This window comes from Zootoca vivipara, chromosome Z, assembly GCF_963506605.1.
Source record: "Zootoca vivipara chromosome Z, rZooViv1.1, whole genome shotgun sequence".
Lineage (NCBI taxonomy): Eukaryota > Metazoa > Chordata > Lepidosauria > Squamata > Lacertidae > Zootoca > Zootoca vivipara.
The window spans coordinates 33,128,502-33,152,200 of NC_083294.1; the positions used below are offsets into that span (position 1 = coordinate 33,128,502).

The 23,699-nt window shown below is 39.5% G+C and overlaps 1 protein-coding gene across 7 annotated transcripts in view; it reads right to left on the bottom strand.

The window, feature by feature from the left end:
- DIAPH2 (diaphanous related formin 2) overlaps positions 1–23,699 on the bottom strand; it is a 352,029-nt gene that overhangs the window by 136,981 nt on the left and 191,349 nt on the right. For all 7 annotated transcript variants that reach the window (XM_060270211.1, XM_060270210.1, XM_060270208.1 and 4 more), the window contains one exon: positions 20,869–20,994. In XM_060270211.1, the coding sequence (XP_060126194.1) occupies positions 20,869–20,994 (126 nt within the window). The remainder of the gene's footprint in view (positions 1–20,868; positions 20,995–23,699) is intronic.

Genomic DNA, 23,699 nt, shown 5'->3' on the forward strand with positions numbered 1-23,699 from the left:
ATTCTGACATTATAAAAACTCCATGATATCTGCTGACATACTCTAGCAAAAATGCATTATAAGTAGCTACGCCACAGAATGCTCACACTGTCACTTCACAGTGGGATTCTTTTCCTTTGGGACTAAAGTTATTTTACTATATACCATATTTTTCCATGTATAAGACTAGGTTTCTTTCCTAAAAATAATGTAAAAAAAAAATAGGGGTGTCTTACACATGGATAGTGCCAAGGATAGACTGGTGATTGGTTGTTGCCACAGAAGCAGAATTCTGTGTAAGGCAGAAAAAAGGGGTAATAAAAGATACCATGGTGTCTGGAGCAAATATGTGCAATCTGACTGTTATCCATGTTCTCTTTCCCTTTTTTCATATAAGGTTGAACAAGATTTTGAATATTACAAGATGGACAAATTATGCATATTTAATTCCACCCACCTATAACAGGGAGCAAGATTGAAAAAGAAGTCAGAAGAGTTTAAACACGTACAGTTAAACAATGAATTACATCTCCAATATTTGAAGTTAAAAAGTAAGAACTGTATGAAACACTCTAATTTAAGAGCCTGGTGACCTTTTGGTACCAAGATATGAAAGAATAAAGATTGGAAATGAAAACGTGGGTTTTGTTTCTTTTAGAAATAATTTTTCATCTCTGGAAAGTATAATATGGTAATTCATCATCATTCAAAGAAATAAAAAATACACTACAATTTAAGCACTTGTGATTTGCAGAGTTCATGCTATAAATGCTTTGGCCCTATCTTGGCAAAGAAACATTTTGTTTGATTCTTCCTTCAAGGATTTTCAGAAGAACCTTGTATAAAACATATCTACACTGGAAAATATACATATTTCCAATACTGCAGATAATAAAGCCTTTGTGGGAAGCATTCTATTATTTTTTCTTCTGAATATATACCGTACATCTTTGCATTCTTTATTCTCTACAGTAGACTCAAGTAAAGGCTATAACTAACAGGCAGTACTCATGGTTTGCATTTATGAAACCACACAATTTCTATTTAATGAAAAACTCTTCTCTATTAATATTGCCAGGATGGTTGCATTGAGTCATTGACAAAATTTGGGTGAGACAGAAACATTTCAAATAAGAAAACTATGACTACTGCTCTGTCTTTGTATAAGCAAGTTTGCTACGGCTCTACTTCCTATGAGCATTCATATGTGTTCAAAATAAGAGACAGGTAGATCAAAGTTTGCATTTATACAAACCAAAATTAAACAAGTTAAGAAGAACCTTGCTGGATCAGGTCAGAGGCCCATCTAGTTCAGCACCATGTTTTCATAGTGGCCTACAATATTCCTATGGGAAGCCTGAACACTGGACCCAAGGGCAACAGCATTCTCCACTTGTATGATTTCTAGCAACTAGTACAGTGGTACCTCGGTTTACAATCACAGTTGGTTCCGGAAGTCTGTACTTAACCTGAAGCGTACTTAACCTGAAGCGAACTTTCCCATTGAAAGTAATGGAAAGTGGATTAATCCGTTCCAGACGGGTCCGTGGAGTACTCAACCTGAAGTGTACTTAACCCAAAGTATGAGTGTAATTGGTTCTGGAAGTCTGTACTTAAACTGAAGCGTACTTAACCTGAAGCAAACTTTCCCATTGAAAGTAATGGAAAGTGAATTAATCCATTCCAGATGGGTCCACAGTGGTTGTAAACCGGGGCGGTTGTAAACCGAGGTATGACTGTATTCATACACATATTATCTCTGATACAGTACTGAAAGCAGCATTCTACCACAATTTTTCTCCATGGCAGCAAATAATTTACCAAACACAAAATATGGTAAGAAAAATGGAACTCTGGTGTACTTTCCCTGGACAGTAGATTAGAAAAAAAACAAAAAAAAACCTGCCACAATATATAGAGAAAACTTCATCAGTAGAACAAATAAATAAAATGCTTATTTATGATACAGCATGAAACTTAATATTGTGTTCTGCTTTCACATTAATTAAACATGACTATTTGGATAACACTTAAAACATGTCACAAATTGCTTACTAAAAATGATGAGAATCTGGCACAAATGCCAAGCAATCTGGGAACAGGACCCAATGGCATTTTCAACCAGTGCCCTTGTCAATCAAACTCTAAACCTGAGGGCAATTTTCTCATCCTGATAGACTTGGTTCCCTCCCTTTTTCAGTTTTAAAATATTTTTTTTAAAAAAATATTATTTATTGTATTTACTTTATAAAATTTATACATTGCTTGATTGTAAAAAGCCTCAATGTGGTTCACAGAAAGATAAAACAATAAAATCAAGAAGAAAAAAACATGTAACCATGCTTTAAAAGAAATAGGTTCTGAGTCAATAGTTTTCACAGCCACCACTTTGGGCCCACAATTTGACAAGTGGAAAAATTATCTGAAACATCAAATCCCTACCAGCCCTCTATCCCAACAGTGAATGAATGCCAATAGGTTACAGCCAAACTCTTAATGTTAACATTTCTCTACTCATCTTATGCTCAGGTCTATGCTCTGATAAACTCTATATTTTGAGTTGCTTCTGAAGATGATATGGAAACTTCAGCTGGTGCAGAATTCAACAGCCAGGTTGCTCACTGGGGCAAAACAGTTGAGCATACAACACCAATTCTCACTTCACTGCACTGGCTTCCAACTAGCTTCCAGGCCCAATTCAAAGTGCTGGTTTTGACCTATGAAGCCTTAAACAGCTCAGGACCACAATACAGTCGTACCTTGGAAGTCGAACGGAATCCGTTCCAGAAGTCCGTTCAACTTCCAAAATGTTTGAAAACCAAATTGTGGCTTCTGATTGTCTGCAGGAAGCTCCTGTAGCCAATCAGAAGCCGCGGAAGCCCCGTGGACGTTCAGTTTGCAAAAGAGCGTTCGCAAACTGGAACAATTATTTCCAGGTTTGCGGCGTTCGGAAGCCAAAATATCTGAGTTCCAGGGCATTTGGGATCCAAGGAAAGGTGATAAATTAGAACTTTTAAGGAATACTAATAGGAAACCCTAAATCTCAATGATTCCTTTGAATTAAGCCATGTCCAAAATCCTGTGAACTAGGTGCCCTTTTCACCTTACTCAGCACCACCAGCTCTACAGCAGATGCACTGCAGAATCTTTGCCCTGAACACCATATTGGACAAATGTTTAGCTAATGTTTTTACCATCAAGACTCTAGCAGAGTAATTCCATTTTGCAGCACACAAATGCTTCATATGAACAGATTTTCATGGAAACCCTTGTGTATTCACGTAACCATAAACTCAAACAAATGGGCAAGATATAGTTTTAATAATATGAAGCAATGTCAGAAATAACATCCACTACTAAGACACAATCAGACCAAACTATTTTGTGTTAGATTAAGACACTCTTAAGTGAAGGCAACTGCTGTTTTTCTCATCTCCCTACTCATATTATAATACCCTCAATAAACTAAAAAGGCATGCAAATAATTTGGACTATTAATTATAATTTGAATGCAGCTACTTAAATCATCCTAGAAAGTGGTCAGAGTGGCATTCAGTTTACATAGAGTAAAGGTTCAAATGACCCAATTTACTATGAAGGTGGCTTGATCTTGAGTTTTTTAAAAGTTGTCTGTTTCTACTATAGCTGTCTCAGTAGCTTATTAGAAATCAGAAGAACAAAATTAGTGTAAAAAGTGCACAGAAAAACCACACTTTCAGTGTCTCAACCAACTGACCCCTCCTACCTCTAAAGACTGTTCTGTTGGCGAAAGTGGCTTTTGAAAACAGCAAAAAAAAAAAAAGAGAAAAGGTTTACTATGAGTTGAAAAAACACTTTTTCAAAACTTTCTTTAGAGGTAAATAGTATCTAAAAGTAGCCATTAATTTTAATGAGAATAGCTTTGTTTTAATTTAATTGCAGAAAATGCTTTATCTGCACTTTAGGACATAATGTAAAATGCAATAAAGTCATTAATTATGAAAACTAGAATAATCTTAAGGAAGAAGCTAGTCTTACTTTTAGAGTTTTTTTCATTTAAAGGTGCACTATATAAAAATGTAAAACATTATCCCACTTAGAACAGGGTTAATAAAATTAAAACACTTAATCATTAATTAATTTCATACCTTTTAACTTACAAAAATATTATAGGTGTATCTGCAAAGTGGTCATAGCTGTATTTGAATCGGCAAAAGGCCTTAAATCTACTCGTCATCTCAGCTTCTTAGGTAATGAAAGAGCAATCTGCTGGAAATTTATGAGACTTCACAAAGTCCAAAAGGCTCTGTGTTGCCTTATTTGTTGTAACATGCTCGACAGCTTATTTTAAAGAGAGAGAAAACTTATAACCTACCTTTCATTGTACATGCAAATGTTATTGATTAAACAACATTGTATGCTTGTTTCAAGACTTAACACCCAAGGAGAGAAGTATCAAGTTCACAAATATTACCTGTTTGGTATGGGGACAAATAGAAAAAGACGGCTTCACCCCAGTATGGTTCCCCTTTATCACATACACAGCCCAACAAGACAATGACAAAAATCCACCAACAGCATACGAATCAATATGGTTAACCTGACCCAAAACACTCACCCACCCCACTCACACACAAAACAAAGACCACCACAGCCAACCCCAAAGGAACAACCATATCCTAGGCCAACCCCAACATCACTGACCATCAAAGGAACACAAGTGAACAACAGAGAACCTACACAAGCGACGCTGACAAAAAAAACCCCACACTTATTCAGCAAAATCGAAACATTGTCACCCAACCCCACCCCTCCCCTCCCCCCATCTACTTTCCTTCCCCTCTCCTCACCAATGCCTCGGCAAATGAAACTGACTTGTAAAAATGCAAAGAGAGACATTGCACATATCTTTGTAAACCAAGAAAACCCTTAAAAAAAATTAATAAATATTAACTGTTGCTAAGCCCCAAAACAACCTGACAAAGATCTATCAAACAACCTTCTTCAGAGAATGTCCTTTTCCTCATACCAGATACTTGTAGAATAACATCAGCACAAGTACCTTCTTAGCTTCCTGGATCAAACCAACCAACTCTGGTATTTGTGTCCTTTTTGAATAGCTAGAAAGAACAGAGACTCAGATAATTATGGAGTAACCATGCTGGGAGTATCACGGGGCTACATGAATCAATTAACAACAATTTTTAAGTAATGAAAAATCTGCCCTGATTAACTGAGTACAGATTTTTTAAAAATAACAATTAATATATGTACTTATTAAAAATAAAAATATGTATATTAGCACAACATCTTGATTTATGTTTTTTTGGCAGAATATTATGCCAGAGGTAACCTGGCCATTAATCTGGAATGCAGCAAAAGCCTTTATTTGTTTGTTTGTTTTTTAAAAATGATTGAGAAAAACTCTGAACAATGGAAAAAGAACATCTAAAAATTTTCAGTGATAAAATAACTCATTACTATATAACAATGATCACTACATCTCTCTTGATTTTTTTTAAAAAACAAAAACTCCCCAGATTCATGGTCAGAAACTATAATTGAAGTTCTTCCTAACCAAGGATCCTAAATTATTCCAATCATAGTGATAGATTTCTTTACTAAACCAAGATGCCAGTATATGATCCTCCATAACTGAAAGTGTTTGAGTAGCAAGAACCATTTCAATAAATGATTCCTGGTGGCAGATTTAAAGAATGGTTTGACATCCTATATAAGGACTCAACAGTGATTTTTTTTGTGTGTGTTAACAGTTATTTCTCAAAGGCATTAAGATTAGAGAGTGAAACATGTCCAGGGTGCCCATTATCTCTGTTGTTGCTCGCATTTTTTTTAGAACCAACAGCAAGGTTGATAAGAACCAACCAAAGGATCAATGGATTTAACTTAGGGTTGAAAGAATTCAAGATTTCACTGTATGCAGAAGATACAGCATTTTTTTAAAAAAAAAAACCAACAACCCAGAAACATCAATACATCAACACCTTTCGAGCAGGATCTGGTTACAAGATCAAAAATACTTAATCAGTGAGTTTCAGAATAAACCTGACAACTCAAGTGATAAATACCTTCTAGAATCATAGAATCATAGAATTGTAGAGTTAGAAGGGACTCTGAGGATCATCTGGTCCAACACCTGCAAGGCAGGAACCCAGCCCACAGCCATCCCTGGCTGGGCTCGAACCACCAACCTTCCAGTTGACAGCCAGGTGTGCTGACCCATTGTCTACCAAGACTTCGGATTTCAATTAAAAATAGAGCAATAGAATACTTAGGGGTTTTGTTGCACCCACATTCACAAATAACCACTGATTATAGCTACAATAATAAAAGCACGCAAATAGTCTTAAAATAGCTGAAGATCTTTAAAGGTGGCAGACACTACAACTTTCTTGGGTGGGTACAATATCAGCTATCTCTATGAATATTCTACCCAATCTGCTATTCTTACTATCCAAAACTTAATTCTCTACAGAAGAAGATAAAGGTAAAGGTAAAGGGACCCCTGACCATTAGCTCCAGTCGTGACCGACTCTGGGGTTGCGCGCTCATCTCGCATTATTGGCCGAGGGAGCCGGCATATAGCTTCCAGGTCATGTGGCCAGCATGACAAAGCCGCTTCTGGCAAACCAGAGCAGCACATGGAAACGCCGTTTACCTTCCCGCTGTAGCGGTTCCTATTTATCTACTTGCATTTTTGATGTGCTTTTGAACTGCTAGGTTGGCAGGAGCTGGGACCGAGCAACAGGAGCTCACCCCGTCACAGGGATTTGAACCACCGACCTTCTGATCAGCAAGTCCTAGGCTCAGTGGCCCACAGCGCCACCTGGGTCTCTTAACAGCTGGGTCAGCAAAACTCTTAACAGCTCTCGATTGGGCTACTAGGAACTTTACAGTACACAATTAAGGAAACACTTTGGTATAAACCTAAGAGAAATAGGCATGATTGATAGGTTTAGGCCTCTACAAAAGAAATTTATAAACTCTGGTTTCATTATTTCCAAATTTTCTCGAATGATTTCAGTTTTAAGAAATGGTTTCGTAGGCAACAAATTTCAATCATTTTTAGATTCTGTGCAGGATCAAATTACTTCATATAAACAGGCAGCAATAGCAAAATGAAATTCTTGCTGTGAATTTCTATGCTCAAGGCTTGGTTTACTTGGGGGATTTAGCTATCTGCCCCTCACTCACTGCCACACCACATAAAGAATAGTTAAGTGCTATATATTTTAATCCACAAAACTATTTGTTGAGCCTTTAAAGCTCAACTCTTTAAAGATACTTTTCCAAATATTCCTCCTGGAATACTGTGCTTGGTTCTGGGTGTCACAATTTAAGAAGGATATTGACACGATGTAATGTGTGCTGAGGATGGAAACCAAGCCTTATGAAGGCCAAGGGAGCTGGGTATGTTTAGCCTGGAAAAGAGGAGATTTAGAGGAGATATTATAGTCAGGGTGTTTCTCTCCCCCCCCCCCCAAGTAGGAACTCACAAGAACTCAGTTCTGGCATCTTTCAGGTGGGCACCATTGCACCATTGCAAGAGAACAAGGGAGGTGTTCATGGTGAGTACTGGCAACTCTTTTTCTTGAAAAATAGCACTGATTATAACCATCTTCAAATAACTAAAGGGCTGTGGCACAAAAGATGGAGCAAGCTTGTTTTCTCCCGCTCAGAAAGGTAGGAGCCATACTAAAGAATTCAAGTTACAGGAAAGGAGATTCCGACTAAACCTCAGAAAAGAACTTTCTGACAGTAAGAGCTGTTCAATAGTGGAGCGGGCTCCCTCAGGAGGTTGTGGACTCTCTTTCACTGGAGGTTTATACAGAGGTTCGATGGCCATCTGCCATGGATGCTTTAACTGAGATTCCTGCATTGCAGGGGTTTAGACTAGATGACCCTCAAGTTACCTTCCAACTCTGCAAGTCTATGAAACAGCTCTGTACTGAAGCAAAAGAAATGCACAGTTGGTCTGAAGTGCATATATATATGATATATCAGCATATTATTTGAAACAAAAGGAACTTGTAAATGAAAGTATACAGGGTATGATAATCTTTATTTAGACATGTTAAAGCACATATAATGTATTTTATAGTAGACACATTTAAGCCATTTTAATACTTTGAAAATCAAGGTATGTCTCTGACAGCAAATAATTTAGTCTGACGAATGTAAGATTTCCATGCAACCTTTTATATCTTAGAAATCCAACTTAATTTACACATTATGCTATTAGTTCAAGTTACCAATACTTTCTGGAAGAACAAAGAATAAAATATAGAGTAAGAATACAATCATTCCTGGTTATTTTAGAAATCCACATCCTGAATGACTTTCAAAGATGTTTCAGCTGCCACTTCACACGTGTAAATTTGTATGGTATTTGTCATCATCTCACATTTAAGTATTCCTTCATTACATTTATGTGAACAGCATATTTGCTCTGGGGATCGCAAGGGCAAATTTTAGATATTTTGATATTTTATTATTCCCTGTCCATTTTTCAGCTCTCCCTAGGCTTCCTATTATTGCTCTATCCACCCTACTGTTTGCATTATCTGTAAATTTAATTAAAGTTCTCTCTAGCTTTCTCTGCAGATCTCATATAAAGGACTTAAATAAAGTTGGTTCCAACATGGATCCCAGAAGTACCCCCACTAAACATGTCAGGGTAATAATATATTGCTATTCATTACCTTTCTTTTAGGTTCCCCCAATTTCATTCTGTAATAAAAACAAATTAAAGACTCCACTTATTTTGACCATCTACATTAACAAGTGCTACATGATAATATCACTGCTTTTACTCATAGTTAGCTAGGAAGTCATAGTGGGTGTAGATTGAGACCACAAATCCAAATGCAACCCACCAGCCATTTGATTGATAATGCACCTCTATTTGCAGTTAAAATAGGATTTAGTCTATGGCTGAAGAATTGCTGCTGCAGGACATGGCAAAAATGTGCAATGATACAGTCATACCTTGAGTTGTGAACGTGATCCGTGCAGGAGGCACGTTTGCAACCTGCAGCGTTTGCAGCCTGAAGCACTGCGTCTGTGCATGCGTGTGACATGATTCGGTACTTCTGCGTGCTCGTGATATCATTTTGCACTTCTGCAACCTGCAGTGTTCGGAACCGAGGTATGACTGTATATGTTACAGTAGACCAGAATACATCAGGTATTTAAACCTGTTGTTGATTATATTAATTAAAAATACTTATGGAGTTATTTAATAAAGAATGGAAAACAATGTTTCTACATACTAAACCCCTTTTCCTCCAGATATCTAGAGTACCAGTCCTTTTCCCTTGCTTCCCTTTCAACCATTCACTTCTAGTGGTCTCACTCATTCCAACTCTCCCCAACATTCAATCTCTCTCTCCTGTTGTTCTTATGCTTCTATCACTCACTTTGTTACAAAGAGGATGCCTGGGTTCATGTAAAACAAGTTTAACAATAGATGTAAAAGCTAGACCAACAGACTCAGCCTAAGGAGCAGATTATAAACTAAATGATAGAACTACGTATGTAATTAACAGTCATGCACATCTCATCATTTCAAAGCTGCCTATCTGTTTGTAATCTTTGCAAATAATGCAACTATATCTACGCTCTTCTCCGTGATATCTTCCAAACTAAGATGCGTGAAGAGAAGCTCAAATAAGAAATTCATTCCAACTTATTCATACTTCTGCTGTTATGGAGATTATGTGTGTGCTTTCACAGAAGAGAGTACAATAGCTGCTACTGTGCTCGAAGTGCTTTGAGGTAACTTATGCCAAATAGATTAAGTTTATGTGGGAAGACAACACCTCAGGAATGAGATGTGGAAGAAGGATAGGCTGGATCAAGTAAAACACAAGTTTAGCTGAGAGGAGACAAATGGCAATTTAGAAACACAATAGCCTAATCTAGTGGGGCTTTCTTCAAAGTAGTCTGCGGTACAGCATAGGGGGGATCGTACAGATAGAAGTTGGTATTTATTAGAAGAACTTCTACTACAGGCAAGTATAAAAGCAGTTCACTGGACCACACACTATGGTGGTCACAAACCAACTAAAACCCTGTTGGCATCCATCTGTCGCAAGAGACAATGGAGTGCATCTCTGGGGGAGAAGTTAAACCACTGGAGAATAAAAGCTGTCTCCTGTGTGGTTTCTGCTGCATTAGCAGCATCTAAGTGATTTCTCTGGGGCACAAGCCTGGGCAATGTGTATGGAAGTTCTAGGCTGCTCAGATGACATGTCCCCTCCTCAACCTCACTGATGTGGTCCAAAGGAAGGTAGAGTGGTTTGCTTGGCACCAGGAGTTGTCAGATGGAGGCATACAAGGCACCATCCAACTGTCCTAGGGACTCCACTCCATATTTTTGTAGGGTTTACTCCTTAGGATTTTCTTCAGTTTACAGAATCATTTGTGTTAGAATATAAAAAAAGCTGTTGCCCATCTTTTAGCTGATCAAAATGGTTTCAAGAAATGTAATCAACTATACATTACTGCAAAGTATTTTTGGGTGGTATGTGCACATATTATGTGTACACAAATACAGTGGTACCTTGGAAGTCGAATGGAATCCGTTCCGGAAGTCTGTTTGACTTCTAAAATGTTCGGAAGCCATGGAAGCCCCATTCGATGTCCAGGTTCCAAAGAATGTTTGCAAACCGGAACACTCACTTCCGAGTTTGCGGCATTCGGGAGCCAAAACATTCGACACACAAGGCATTCAGGACTTTATTCACTCAGAAGTTATAAGAAAAAATGCACCCACAATTACAATGCAACTAGAAATAGTTTTATAAAACTAAAGACTTTCTAGTCATTTAATAAAATGTAGTACAAGGAAGCAGAGAATCCCTATGACTCACTTAAAGTGTAGTTGATAAAAATGCACAGCTCAGATGTGGGAGGCTATGATATTCCCTCCTGCATGATATACTTAATCATAGCTGGCAAATCTTGTGTCTCTTAATTTAACTACACAATTTTACTGTTTCCAGTTTCACTAGGGGACGGAGGCAAATAAACAAGGGGCAATAAGCTCTGGAAGAATCTAATGTCAACTAAGATCTCTACACAATCTTGTTAAATCCTACATAAATGTATGTTTAATTTCACTGTCATGGAACTGTGAAGAATGCAAATATACTTAGTTTTGCTATTAGACTTCTACTCAGATTTTATCAGAAACCCATTTCTTTCTCTATTAATTACAGTCAGTTCCAAAAATGGTAACCTATAGTATTTTTGTTAAAGGTAGTGCTCCTCCTCTTGCTACAACTTCCTTGGCTATTAAGTGTAAAAGATTATATTACCATACTTTCCATTGACCACCTTACTTATCTCAGCAACTGTTTGCTCACAAGCAAATATTCACAGCAGGATGCCATGAAAGAAGAGCCATTTTAATTGTGCCTATGGTACACTGAGCATGTACAGTGATTTTTCTCTGCTTGCTTCCAATCAAATGTGCGACCCCTCCTACTGCTATAATAATAAATTACTTGGGAAAGTCATATTGCTCTTAGAGCCAGTTTGTTACACATCACACAGGATTCCTAAGCAAGAAATGCAACAACACTCCCATTCAATTATCTGCATCACAGTCACAATATTTTGTACATCAACAACATTCTCTATCTACCTCTGCAAGTCCCCCACCCCCCACGCCAAGAAACCCAAAACCTTTTCAGGGATCAGCAGACTTACTTAACATTGTGGGCTGTGTTCCTATGGGGAAGAGGAAAACTGCCCCAAATTGAGCAAAATATCCTTATAACAGTGGAGCACCACAAATCATTCTGTATGATACAACCCATAGGATTCTGTTGGTCCCTCACCTTCTGGAAAGACTTTTTGGGTGGCAGAAGAGTACAGCAAATTTGAGGGGAAAGGGGAAGGAGAGATTACTGCAAAAGCTGCCTTCTGTTCACACAGGCATTTAATACAAAATTCCTCAAGCTTAGCTAAACATAAGGTAAAGGTAAAGGAACCCCTGACTATTAAGTCCAGTAGTGACCAAATCTGGGGTTGCGCGCTCATCTCGCTCTATTGGCCGAGGGAGCCGGCGTACAGCATGACAAAGCCACTTCTGGCGAACCACAGCAGCACACGGAAACGCCGTTTACCTTCCCGCTTGGAGCGGAACCTCTTTCTCTACTTGCACTTTGACGTGCTTTCAAACTGCTTGCTTCCCATGTTGCTGTCTTTCCCCTAGCATTGTCCCTAACAGTGTCCCCCACTAAGGAGCCACATAAAAATAACCAAAGGAAAGTAAAATGTAATTTTTGTTTACAGTGTCTACCTTCTCAGTGTCATAATTATAGCAGAAAAAATACATAAAATTATACAGCTGTATAATACACTGAGGCAAATGCTGCCATGTTAGTATTTGTCATATCACATTTTTATATATTTCCTAATATGTTCCTGTTCATCCAGCCAGAAGTAAATGTGCTAATGATTTACGCTACAAGGAGAAGAGTTATTTTGCTGGTCTTATTCTCATCACTACGTGAAAGAAAGAAAAGAAGCTTGGTTCAGATGGAATTCTGCACATGCCCTAAGGCTAAATATGTAATTTGGTTTTGCTCTGAGCAAAGACAATATAATTGTGAAGGACAAGGAAAGCCATTATTGTGTAAGTCTGTGAGAATCCCAGTAAGTGCCTACCATAATCAGGAGGCTGCATCTGGCCTTGGTTAATTCCAGAATCTAGTAGCACATCTACCAGTAACTCACTCAAATGAAGTCAAACAACACTCTCAAATCAGTCAGTAATCTCCCACTGGAAATAAATAGCCTACCACACCCTAATTAGCACCCTCGTACCTTCGGGACTGCCTCTCCCAGTATGCCCCACGGAGAACCTTAAGGTCCACAAATGGCAACACCTTAGAGATCCCAGGCCCTAAGGAAGTCAGATTAGCCTAAACCAGAGCCATGGCCTTTTCAATATTGGTGGAATGCTCTGTCTCATGAGACCAGGGCCCTGTGGGATTTGATTTCTTTCCGCAGGGCCTGTAAGACAGAGTTGTTCTGTCTGGCCTTTGGCCTGGAATCAACTTGATCCCCTCCCCCTTTTTCTGATGAGGCTGCATTTTAATTTTAATGTTGTATTTAATCTTGTTTTAAAGCTGTATTTTAATTAATAGTTTTATATTTGGTATTGGCTGCGGAGGGTGGGGTATAAATAAATTTTATTAATATTATTATTAATTAAATAAAGCATATTTCTACATTCTCTGTGAAATGAGAATGGCATAATAACCTCTCCCTGTGCACAACAGCATGTCCTAAAAAGGATATTGTTTTTTGCTTTGTTTTTATATAGAGCAAATATCCAACAAGGTTGTTTAGGGGCCAAAACATTTAATTGGGCTGCTGGTGCCCCACAAAATACATACACACATATACACACACGTGTGTGTGTGTGTGTGTGTGTGTGTGTGTGTGTGTGTGTACCGGTATATATAATTTTAATGTAGAATATACTTATTTTAAGTGTGTTATTTTTATAAGCTGTCCTGGGACTATTTGATGAAAGGAAGCATATGCTGCAAGGTAATAAATATATAATACAGCCCCCTCCCCACCCAAGTCCAAGAACAGAAATGAGAAGGAATCCATTCACACCTATAAAAAGAATGCCAAGATTCCATGCTCTATTTCAGGCATGTCCAACAGGTAGATCACTGGATCACCGGTAGATCACTGGATCACCGGTAGATCACTGGACACCTGTGGTAGATCACTGGCTCCCCCCAACGAAGCTGAACAACTGTGGCTCCCTAAAAAACCCTCAGTATTTTACCTACTCCCTGAAAAAAACTCAACAACTTTGACCTGAACCCCCCAAAAATGGGCTTTCCTCCTTCCTAAAAAAGGAAGGAACTTTGACCTGAACCCCAAAAGAGGGGGTAGATCACTGCCAGTTTTTAACTCTGTGAGTAGATCGCAGTCTCTTGGGAGTTGGCCACCCCTGCTCTATTTCAAGGGTTACATGTACTCCTTTGAATCAGGGTGCTGCATGTGTTCAAAGGTAAAGGGACCCCTGACCGTTAGGTCCAGTCGTGGACGACTCTGGGGTTATGCGCTTATCTCGCTTTACTGGCGAAGGGAGCCGGCGTTTGTCCGCAGACAGCTTCCAGGTCATGTGACCAGCATGACTCTGGAGAACCAGAGCAGCAAACGGAAACGCCGTTTACCTTCCCGCTGGAGTGGTACCTATTTATCTACTTGCACTTGACGTGCTTTTGAACTGCTAGGTGGGCAGGAGCTGGGACCGAACAACGGGTGCTCACCCCGTCGGGGGGATTTGAACTGCCAACCTTCTGATCGGCAAGCCCTAGGCTCTGTGGTTTAACCCACAGCGCCACCCGCGTCCCTGCATATGTTCAAAGGGGACAACAAAAGATAGAGCAACACATTTTAACAAGCAAGAATAGTTATAACAAATGTTTCTAGAGGATTATGCAATGGACCTGTGGTATTTTTCTTCCTGAAGGATTCTACTTATTTTTTATTATTATTCATCTGCTATAGTGGAGAGAAAAACACAAATCTACCTACCAAGGGGCATGCTGAAGAGTTTCCTAATCCTGACTGACTGGTAGAGAAAGTTTTACTCCAGGAAGAGGACTCAGTGCATCAGATCAGCAGGGCATCATTAACACACTGACAAGGAATACTGACAGAATGTTAATGACATTAACACCCCATCAGCTATCAACACCTGGGATTTCCTCAAAGCTCATTATGGAGAAATAATTCACTTAAAGTATGTTGAGATGCCATTCCTGCACAGCACATTTCCCTTTGCAGTCAAGTCTAAACGAGATGAGGATTACATTGCTGCCTTATAACCAACATTAAAATCTGAACATATTCTACACTACAGCCTTCCCAGAAGTGAGTGAAAAGGATAAAAAAAATCAAGATAGTCTTCTCTGCTAAAATGTCATAGTAAATAAGGAAAGGGCTTGATGGTTTTTTCTGTAGATGTATTTCTTAACACTTAAAAGGGTTTGGAAATACATCAATTGTATATGATTTATAATGAGTTGGACCCAAATATTCCTGCCCCCATTTCATTGGAGGAAGATTCATTCAACTGGAACAAACGAATCTTCACTTTAAAGTATATCAATCAATAAAGTCTACCTCAGAGAATTATTTAAGAATGCATCTGATTACTCAAGTTCTTGTACTTGGATCCAGACAACTATTTTTAGACACCCTCAAATACCTGAGCATCTCTAGGGGAATTCTTATTGTTATTTTACTTTTCTGCTAATGGTTTGATGGTACATTAGATTAGGAGGGTTTTTTTGTTTGAAATTTGATGCTGGGTCCCAGTTATTGTAAATAGGACCACTTTTAAGAATCTTGATTAATTGACAATAGAATGGCTTATTAACACCGCTTCACATTATGATGCTCTATCACCCTGTTCTCTGGGCACCTAAATATCCTGTTCAGGGCTACAGGGTTCTTAGAATAGGAGCGTTGCAGTGTTGTTTGGGGCTTGCAGATGACATCATTTCAGTTTTATTTTGCAGCTTCACTCACTACATGCCTTTTGCTTCAGGGGGAGTACAATTCCTGGATAGGAACACCAAGAGTTCTTCCATCTGATTCAGGTTTAGTTTGTTTGCTCTCAGCAAAACCATTACCATCTCTGGGCACTGGTTCAGCACCATCACAGCTGCACAGAGAGGTAGAGCTGGGTGTCATCAGTATACAGCAGTAAGCCCCAGATTCCCCAATGACTGCACCCAAAACCTTCTTTCAGATGTTTGACAACACTGGATGCCAACAGATCAAGAAATATGAAGAGGGTTGCACTCCCTCCTTCCTCCATCTCTCTCTCAATAGCTGTCATTGACCTGAGTGACCAATACCATATTTGTGTCAGAATTGGTCCTGGAGCCAATCTGAAATAGATTTATCCAATCAGGTTTATCAGCCATAGGCAAACTTGGCCCTCCAGATGTTTTGGGACTACAACTCCCATTATCCCTAGCTAACAGGACCGATAGTCATGGATGATGGGAGTTGTAGTTCCAAAACATCTGGAGGGCCGAGTTTGCCTATGCCTGGGTTTATCTAATTATGTTTGCTGTCATAAGCCCCTCTGAGATGTCTTGGTGGGACTGGTCAGAGGAGGAATATGATGACAATATGAATCTTGATCATGGGGAGGGGCCTACCAATCTTGTAGGTGTTGACCTGAACTCTGGGGAGCGTCTGAGTACCTTGTTGGGGGGGGGGAGCCCTGCCTCACTGGGCAACTCAAGCATCAAGGAAGAGCTGCTCAAATTGGCCCCCGTTTCACCTCCTACCAGCGAAGCATTCCTCAACCCCACAGATGTACCGCAGACTACATTCAATAGTGAACAGACAGTGTCAACCCCTCCTCTGTCTCCAAGGATGTGACATAAGTTGTTCTGGTGTTAACAGACCCAGTCTACTCACTTGTTTGCTCAGTCCCATGGTTCAGGAATGAGACCCAATGAAATGAATGTGCCTACCCAGCTCTTCAAAAAGGAGATCTCAAGGGGCATGTCAAGTGTTTGGGAAAAGTCTTGGCTTACATCTAGCCATGAACTCTACAGCTAATCTACACACTTTGTAACTTGATATATGTTTGGGTATTCTGGAATAATACTTTTGGAAATAATTGTACTTAGACTCTGAGTACTATGCCCACAAATGGGAGAAGTGCAGCTTTTCTACTTGCTTTCCCACTGTGGAGATAAGAGTATAGCACGTAGCCAGATACCTGTTGCCCTTTTCAATTATCTGAAATATCCTCTCCCCTTAGAAATATAGTGGTAGTTCCAAATCTATGTTGAATTTCAATTGTTTTTGTTTTCCCATCAGATATTATCCAAAAGTATATTATCTCACAAACTAAAAGACTGAGGGGACAGATAATTTAGTAAAATAAAAAGTAAATGGTACAGTTTTATTTAAGAGTGCTGGCTTCCTGTTGAAATGTGTAGCATTCACATCTCAAATTTTATTATTGACAATTACAAAATTATGCAATTATAACAAAAAGATCTCTGACCCTCATAGTGCAACTGGTAAGTTACAATGCAGCCTCTCTTTAAGTAATAGAATAATGCAAAGAAATGAGCTACAAGTCATATATACCGGTAATGACTTTACTGGTAGACCATAGTTTGTACAGAAATAGAAAAGCAACACATGGTTCCAACTAGTGAATTCATTTAATCATTATATTATTTATGTATTTAAAGATCAGTTATTAGGCTCTGTGAAATCCTAATAAAAATTCTTTTAAAATATTTTGCTTTTATCTTTAAGAGACGCACAGAATAAAAAAAAACCCTCACAATTTAATGTAATTCCTATCCCATGTGGACAAACAGTTACACTTTGGTGACAATAATGAAGAATAACCAGCCATCTGTAACTTGCTGATATAGAATGCAGAGGACTTTCATTTTAAAATGCCTTAATTACCTGAAGAAAGAGAGAAACAATATAAGAAGTCAAAGCTAAGTTCACAAGGCTCTGAAATTGCTTTTCTTTTTCTAAATTATCAAAGCTAGGCTTCTCAGTGTTGAATGTTTCCAGGATGATTTTAGCAGAAGCCTTATTAAAGGAAGAGTTTGCTCAAGCAGAAAAGCAGGAAGAAATTGCCAGAATCCTGGTGGCAAACCTAATTGAGCTTCCATTCACATAACAGAAGCATACCTGCACAATCCATCCCAAGAACAGTTTTATGGAGTTAAAGAGGAAAATTGTGAGGTGGTCCACATGTCAACAAAGAATCACTGAAGCGAAACATGACATCCTAGTAGCCATTTTCTTTTGCCTTCCGATCCCTAATCTAAAAGAAGAATCAAGTAACACAGCCCTAGCTACTGGCTACGTTTCTGCATAACCCCTGCTAACAACAGATTTTAACAGATTCTAATAAAACAGTTTCACAGAGATGCCTGAGGCCAAACTGTCACAGAGGTTGGGGCTGGGGCTGGACCACCTATGAGGCGGACTGAAACATCCACCTTAGGTGATGGAACCCCGTAGGGAAGCACTGCTGCCAGGGTCACACAGTTGTGGCGGCTTCAAGCAATATCTTATGAAACTCTCATGAGATCTAGCCAGAAGCTGCTGCCACTGTACAACACCAATAAGCAAAGCTTTGCCGGGAGTAGGTGGGGGCGCATTTTGCAGGTGAGGGCTCATACACATGATTAAAGGTAAAGGGACCCCTGACTATTAGGTCCAGTCGTAACCGACTCTGGGGTTGCGCGCTCATCTCGCATTATTGGCCAAGGGAGCCGGCGTATAGCTTCCAGGTCATGTGGCCAGCATGACAAAGCCGCTTCTGGCAAACCAGAGCAGCACATGGAAACGCCGTTTACCTTCCCGCTGTAGCGGTTCCTATTTATCTACTTGCATTTTGACGTGCTTTCAAACTGCTAGGTTGGCAGGAGCTGGGACCAAGCAACGGGAGCTCACCCCGTCACTGGGATTCGAACCGCCGACCTTCTGATCAGCAAGCCCTAGGCTCAGTGGTTTAACCACAGCGCCACCTGGGTCCCTTAACACATGATTAAATGCTCCTAAATAAACAAAAGAATAAGAACAAAAAAATGTTAAGAAAGCTCATTTTCTATGTGTGTGGATATTTTATTTTATCAGGAGAACCCCTACCAGCAGCATGAAGTGGTGGTGTCATCCAGACAAATGTATAATTCCTCAGTGAGAATTAAACCCAGAACACTTCTTTTCCCAATACCTCCAGGTAGAACCAAAGGTGCCAATGCAGGCTTCACATAGACAACTTCCTCAAATGAATCCCAGTATCACTGCATTTCAACAAATTCTGTATAAGAATATACACCACCTCAAATGTTACTGTTTCTGGATCATGCATTGCCACAAGACAGCTCCCTGGTTTCAAAAGATATGTGAATCACAAAAATCCATAGGGATGACTATTCATTCCATTCCATCAAGCAACAGGAAATGAGAAGTGGGGCAGATCCATTTTCTAAAACTGTTTCCATTCAAGCTGGTCATTACAACAAGCTTTAAGACCAAAGGCCTCTGTTTACTCTTCTGTCCTTATCCTTTCTCCCCCCTGTGTGCCCTTTAGATTATAAGTTTGAGAGCAGTGACTCATTTGCTGTTGATCTGATGCAAGCCAATTTAGGAGTCATTGTGGCTGAGGAGCAGGGCAAAAATGTGTTCAATTAAAAAAAAACATTTTCGGAGTTTGTGCTGAATTTAGGATTCAGCTTAAGTTCTGAGGCTCTCTGAGGGAAATTATTCTAGATCTCAATGAACCAGACGAGGAACTCCTACTGTACAAGCATCTTCCATACTCATCATTCCTAACCTCTGCAGAAGTACTGAAAGCCTAAATCTCAATAGGAAGTGATCTGACCATGACAAGAGATTGATGCCAACAATACCCCCCACCTTCAAATCATCTTCCTGCCTAATTTAGAAAGCAAGGTATAGTGTGTGGCCTGCCACCTGCTTGTGGCCTGTGACATGCTGAGAAAGCCCCATGATTATTATGGCATCCAGGAAGTCTTGAGCCACCCCAAAGCCAGTCACCTCACCATGGATGTTGAAATCCCCCAGAAGTAGTAGTCTGGGAGTCCCCAACACTGCCTCTCAGACCAGCTCTGTCAGCTTAAGCAGGGAGACTGCTGGACAGTGAGGCGGGCAGTAAACCAGCAGAATCTCTAATCTGTCCCAATTGCCCTCTAGGAACACACACTCTAGATATCCCAGAGAACCTGGAGAGAGAGATGGATGGAATGTCTACACACTACTCCCCCTCCCTGACTCTCAGGTCAGCCCTGATGCTTCACTGAGTACTCAGGTGGGCACAGTTGGGCGAGACCAATTTCACGTTGATCAGCCATCCAGGTCTTCATGATACAGACCAGATTGGCCCCCTCATCCACAATCAGATCATGAATGAGGAGCTGACCTGGTATTCAGCAACGGCAGCCGTAGACCAGAGGGCTGGCTGATATAACAACAACATTCATGATAGTATAACGGTAGCAACACATAAATAGTAAGAATTTCTTACCTCACTTCTTTCATTTCAAAACTAGGCAGGTGGAGCAGAAGTCCCAATCAGGTGACTCTACCTTGGACCGCAACGAAGTAATCAAAGCAGGTTGTCACTTTCAGTGCTGTCAGCCACAGACTGCTGCTACACAGCTGTACTTCTTCCCAAGTGCATTATTGAAATACTGCATATTTGATCAGTAAGAGGAACATAAAATAAACCAAAAGCAAAACAGATGGATGATTGTGGACTCAGCTATACAGCTGCAAATAAAACATTTTAAGTGTGTTGTTGTAAAGTGCAATATACAAATGTGTCACTAGATGGTGATGGTGAGCTATGGTGAATTCAATATATTTTTCAAAACTTTTTTAAAAAAAGCATTTCAGTGCTTTTTATATGTGTGTAGATTCCATCTACACACGTGTCAAATGAACCACATTAAAAACCTCCTTTCTACAATACCAATCCACAGAACATTCTTATGAGAAACCTACAACACATGCAATTCGCGCACACCCAGAATCTTCCCTTATCAGAGAAGGATCAACTAAGATAAGATTGATATAGGCTCTGCTCACACCTACATGAAGAAGCCACGTATTTGCACACTACCTAACACACAATAGTTTGGTGTGATGTCTTAACTTACTACTAGTCATCCCCCAATAACACAACTGGGAGGAAATGCATTTTGTGTAGTTTTCTCATGCAAAGCCTGTGCACAAAAGATTAATAAAAATAAAGAAAATAATGTAATTTGCATATTTCACTAGCAAACAAATATTGTTATTAATACGGAAAGGATATTATCATCTTCTCAACAAATTTATCATGCGGATCTTCTGTTTTAGGGAACTTCTTAATATCATTTTCCAAACGCTGTATGTGATGTTCCATGGAATCGAGGTTGCTTTTAAGACTCTGAGCTGAAACTGAGGGAAAATATGATAACTAAGAAACCAATTCTAGGTGTAGGAAAGAAAAGCAGTGTCAGAAATAAAATCCTTGAAAGCTGTGAGGATAATTCCATTAAAACGTGCTCCCATTTTTCTGAATTACTGCTCATAAAAGTTCTACTCTTCATGAAATAAGTGAGAATATATAATATAATATACCAAATCATCATGTTTAATGTGAGAATGTCACCATTTTATTCTGCCATTAGTTCAAATTAATCCATTTCTATTCAAATTTATTGATAGAAATCCTAATATTTCATTCCTTTAAATCTAATTTGTAGATTAAACAGCAACTAAGGTTCAAAAGAGATTCTATCTTAGCAATGCATATAGTTGGTTATATAAATGATTTAGAGAGAACTGCAGAAGAGCTCAAATATTTTTCTTCTTGCTCTGTAATATTCTGTATAGGCCTGTACCTATTTGAGCTTCTTTCCTACACACATTTTTTTTAAAAAAAAACATTGGGATAATACAAACTACTGGTGCTTAAATTGAAGGTAAGCAAAAAAGGACATCCACAGGGATGCAATCCACAGGGACGACTTTTTAGTACAACAGTATATGTTACTCAAAGTTTTATTAAATCATATTTGAGTATCTTTCCCTCTCCCCTTAATCTTTAAGTGATTATAAGTGACCTTGCTAGTTCCTTGTATACTGGGGGCTAGGTTAGAGAAATGGCCTCTTAGCTACTAACTGGAATTGGCTTTAAGTGCAGGTAAGCTTTGTTTACCATAATTGGTTTCAGTTAGTGGTGCCATATTCTAAACAAAGAACCAATAAATCTTCAAAGTTAGCCACAAGTATAACACTAGTAGATCATGGACTGTTCGTGGAAGAGTCAACAACTCTTATATAAAATTCTGTTGATGAAAGACACTCTACACCACAGAAACTACTGTTCTTTAACTATCAGATTCCAATGTATTTCCATAAATGACTAATAACCTGCTTGATATCATTATTCCTATACTATGACCTTTTCACTTACTATTAAGGATGTTATATTGTTTCCGGCCCCATTTTTTATTTACATTTATATCCTACTCCTTTTCCATCATGGAACTCAAAGTGTCATAGATGTGGATACAGGAAGTCTCGCATCCTGGCACTTATGAGACATAGACATGTTTCTATAAGGCCATGGCCTCATGAGCCTTGAGATAGTTCATGATTTGGGGGCTGAAAAACATCTTGTTCATTTTTTTCACTACAGTCTAAATTTCTTCATTGTCTAGGGACTGTTCATTCACTTCAATACACTGGTTCCCCCTCTACTCACTATGTTTTTCAGAGTTCTGAAACACGTGGTGAATTTGGGTAACATGGTTTTATCTTGCTACAAGTACTTCTAATACTCTGGAAATTCTTCCATAGCAACAATAAAGTTACTGCTTAAATTAGCCACACACTAGCAACCCAACTCTTATTCCAACTCTGCGTCATGGAAGGAAAAAAGCAGTGACAGAGAGGTAGGTCTCCTAAACTAAGAATAAATAACAATGTGGTTATAATCTGAAATATTCTGAATCAGTCTTGTATTTTAACCACTCGCCTGGATCACCCTTGGAGTTCATATGAGCAAATGCATGAAATCCCCTGCAGGCAGGTAAATGGGGTGGTAAAGAGGGCCAGAGCTTTGTGTTTCTGTTCTGGCTACAGTGGAGGGGAAATAACTGCCACCATAACTAACATGGAAATATAGCTGACTTAGTGATAGAAAACTGAGCATGCTTCTTCTCCATTTCCAGCCTGCTTTCCTAACTTGCTTTTTACTCATAAGACAGGATTATTATTTTTTAAGAAACTGGGAGTGAGGTGGGTTAGCAATGAGGCTGGTCTACAGTCATGAATGAATACACTCTAGAATCTGGAATAGATTCTATGATCTATTCTGGACATACAGAGAGAGCAATGCAGAAAGTGCTTGCTAAGGTCATTGATACTTTGCTTCACTGACAAAGTTAACACACAAGGAGGCAAACGGAGATGTCATCAGTGAAGCAAAACCTATTTCCTAAATTCCTGAAAGTGCTGTGGAGGCAGACACAAACACACAAGGCCTCTCAGCTTTCATTTAATATCAGAAGTATAACTCTAGCCCTTACAGTTTCACAGAAAATATTTAAAATTTTATTGTGCCATGTAACCTACACAGTATTTCTCAAAACACAATGACTGTATCAGAATGTAAATATTACATGTGTGAGATACACTTATGCTACTCGAACTGTCAATACAAATATGAAAGGGCCTTGAATTACAAAAAAGAAAGAAAGAACAAGGTACAAATAGAATCTAAGAACACAAAAGCGCTTCTCCAAACCCTGGGACCTGTCCTTGCTGTCGGCGGCAGGAGGACAGGAACGGAGGAGGAGAAAGCGCTGCTTTCTCCTCCTTCCTTCCTCTCCCGCAGCCGCCGACAGGAAGGACGCGGGACACAAACCCCTACCTCGCTGCCGCTGCTTCGCGACCTCCCGCCGCTCCTCTCACGGGCCAGGGAGGGTTGTGAGGAGGAGGTCTCCGCCGGCCTCCACCCTCGCTTCCCTGATGTTCTGGCCGGGAGCGGCGGTTGGAGGAGGCGGGGGGGAGAGTGCGCGTGTGCAGTCTCTGCTGTCCAATCCCTGTGTCCCTGGCGCACATGCGCCGTACCCCAGGGACACACGGGACAGCTT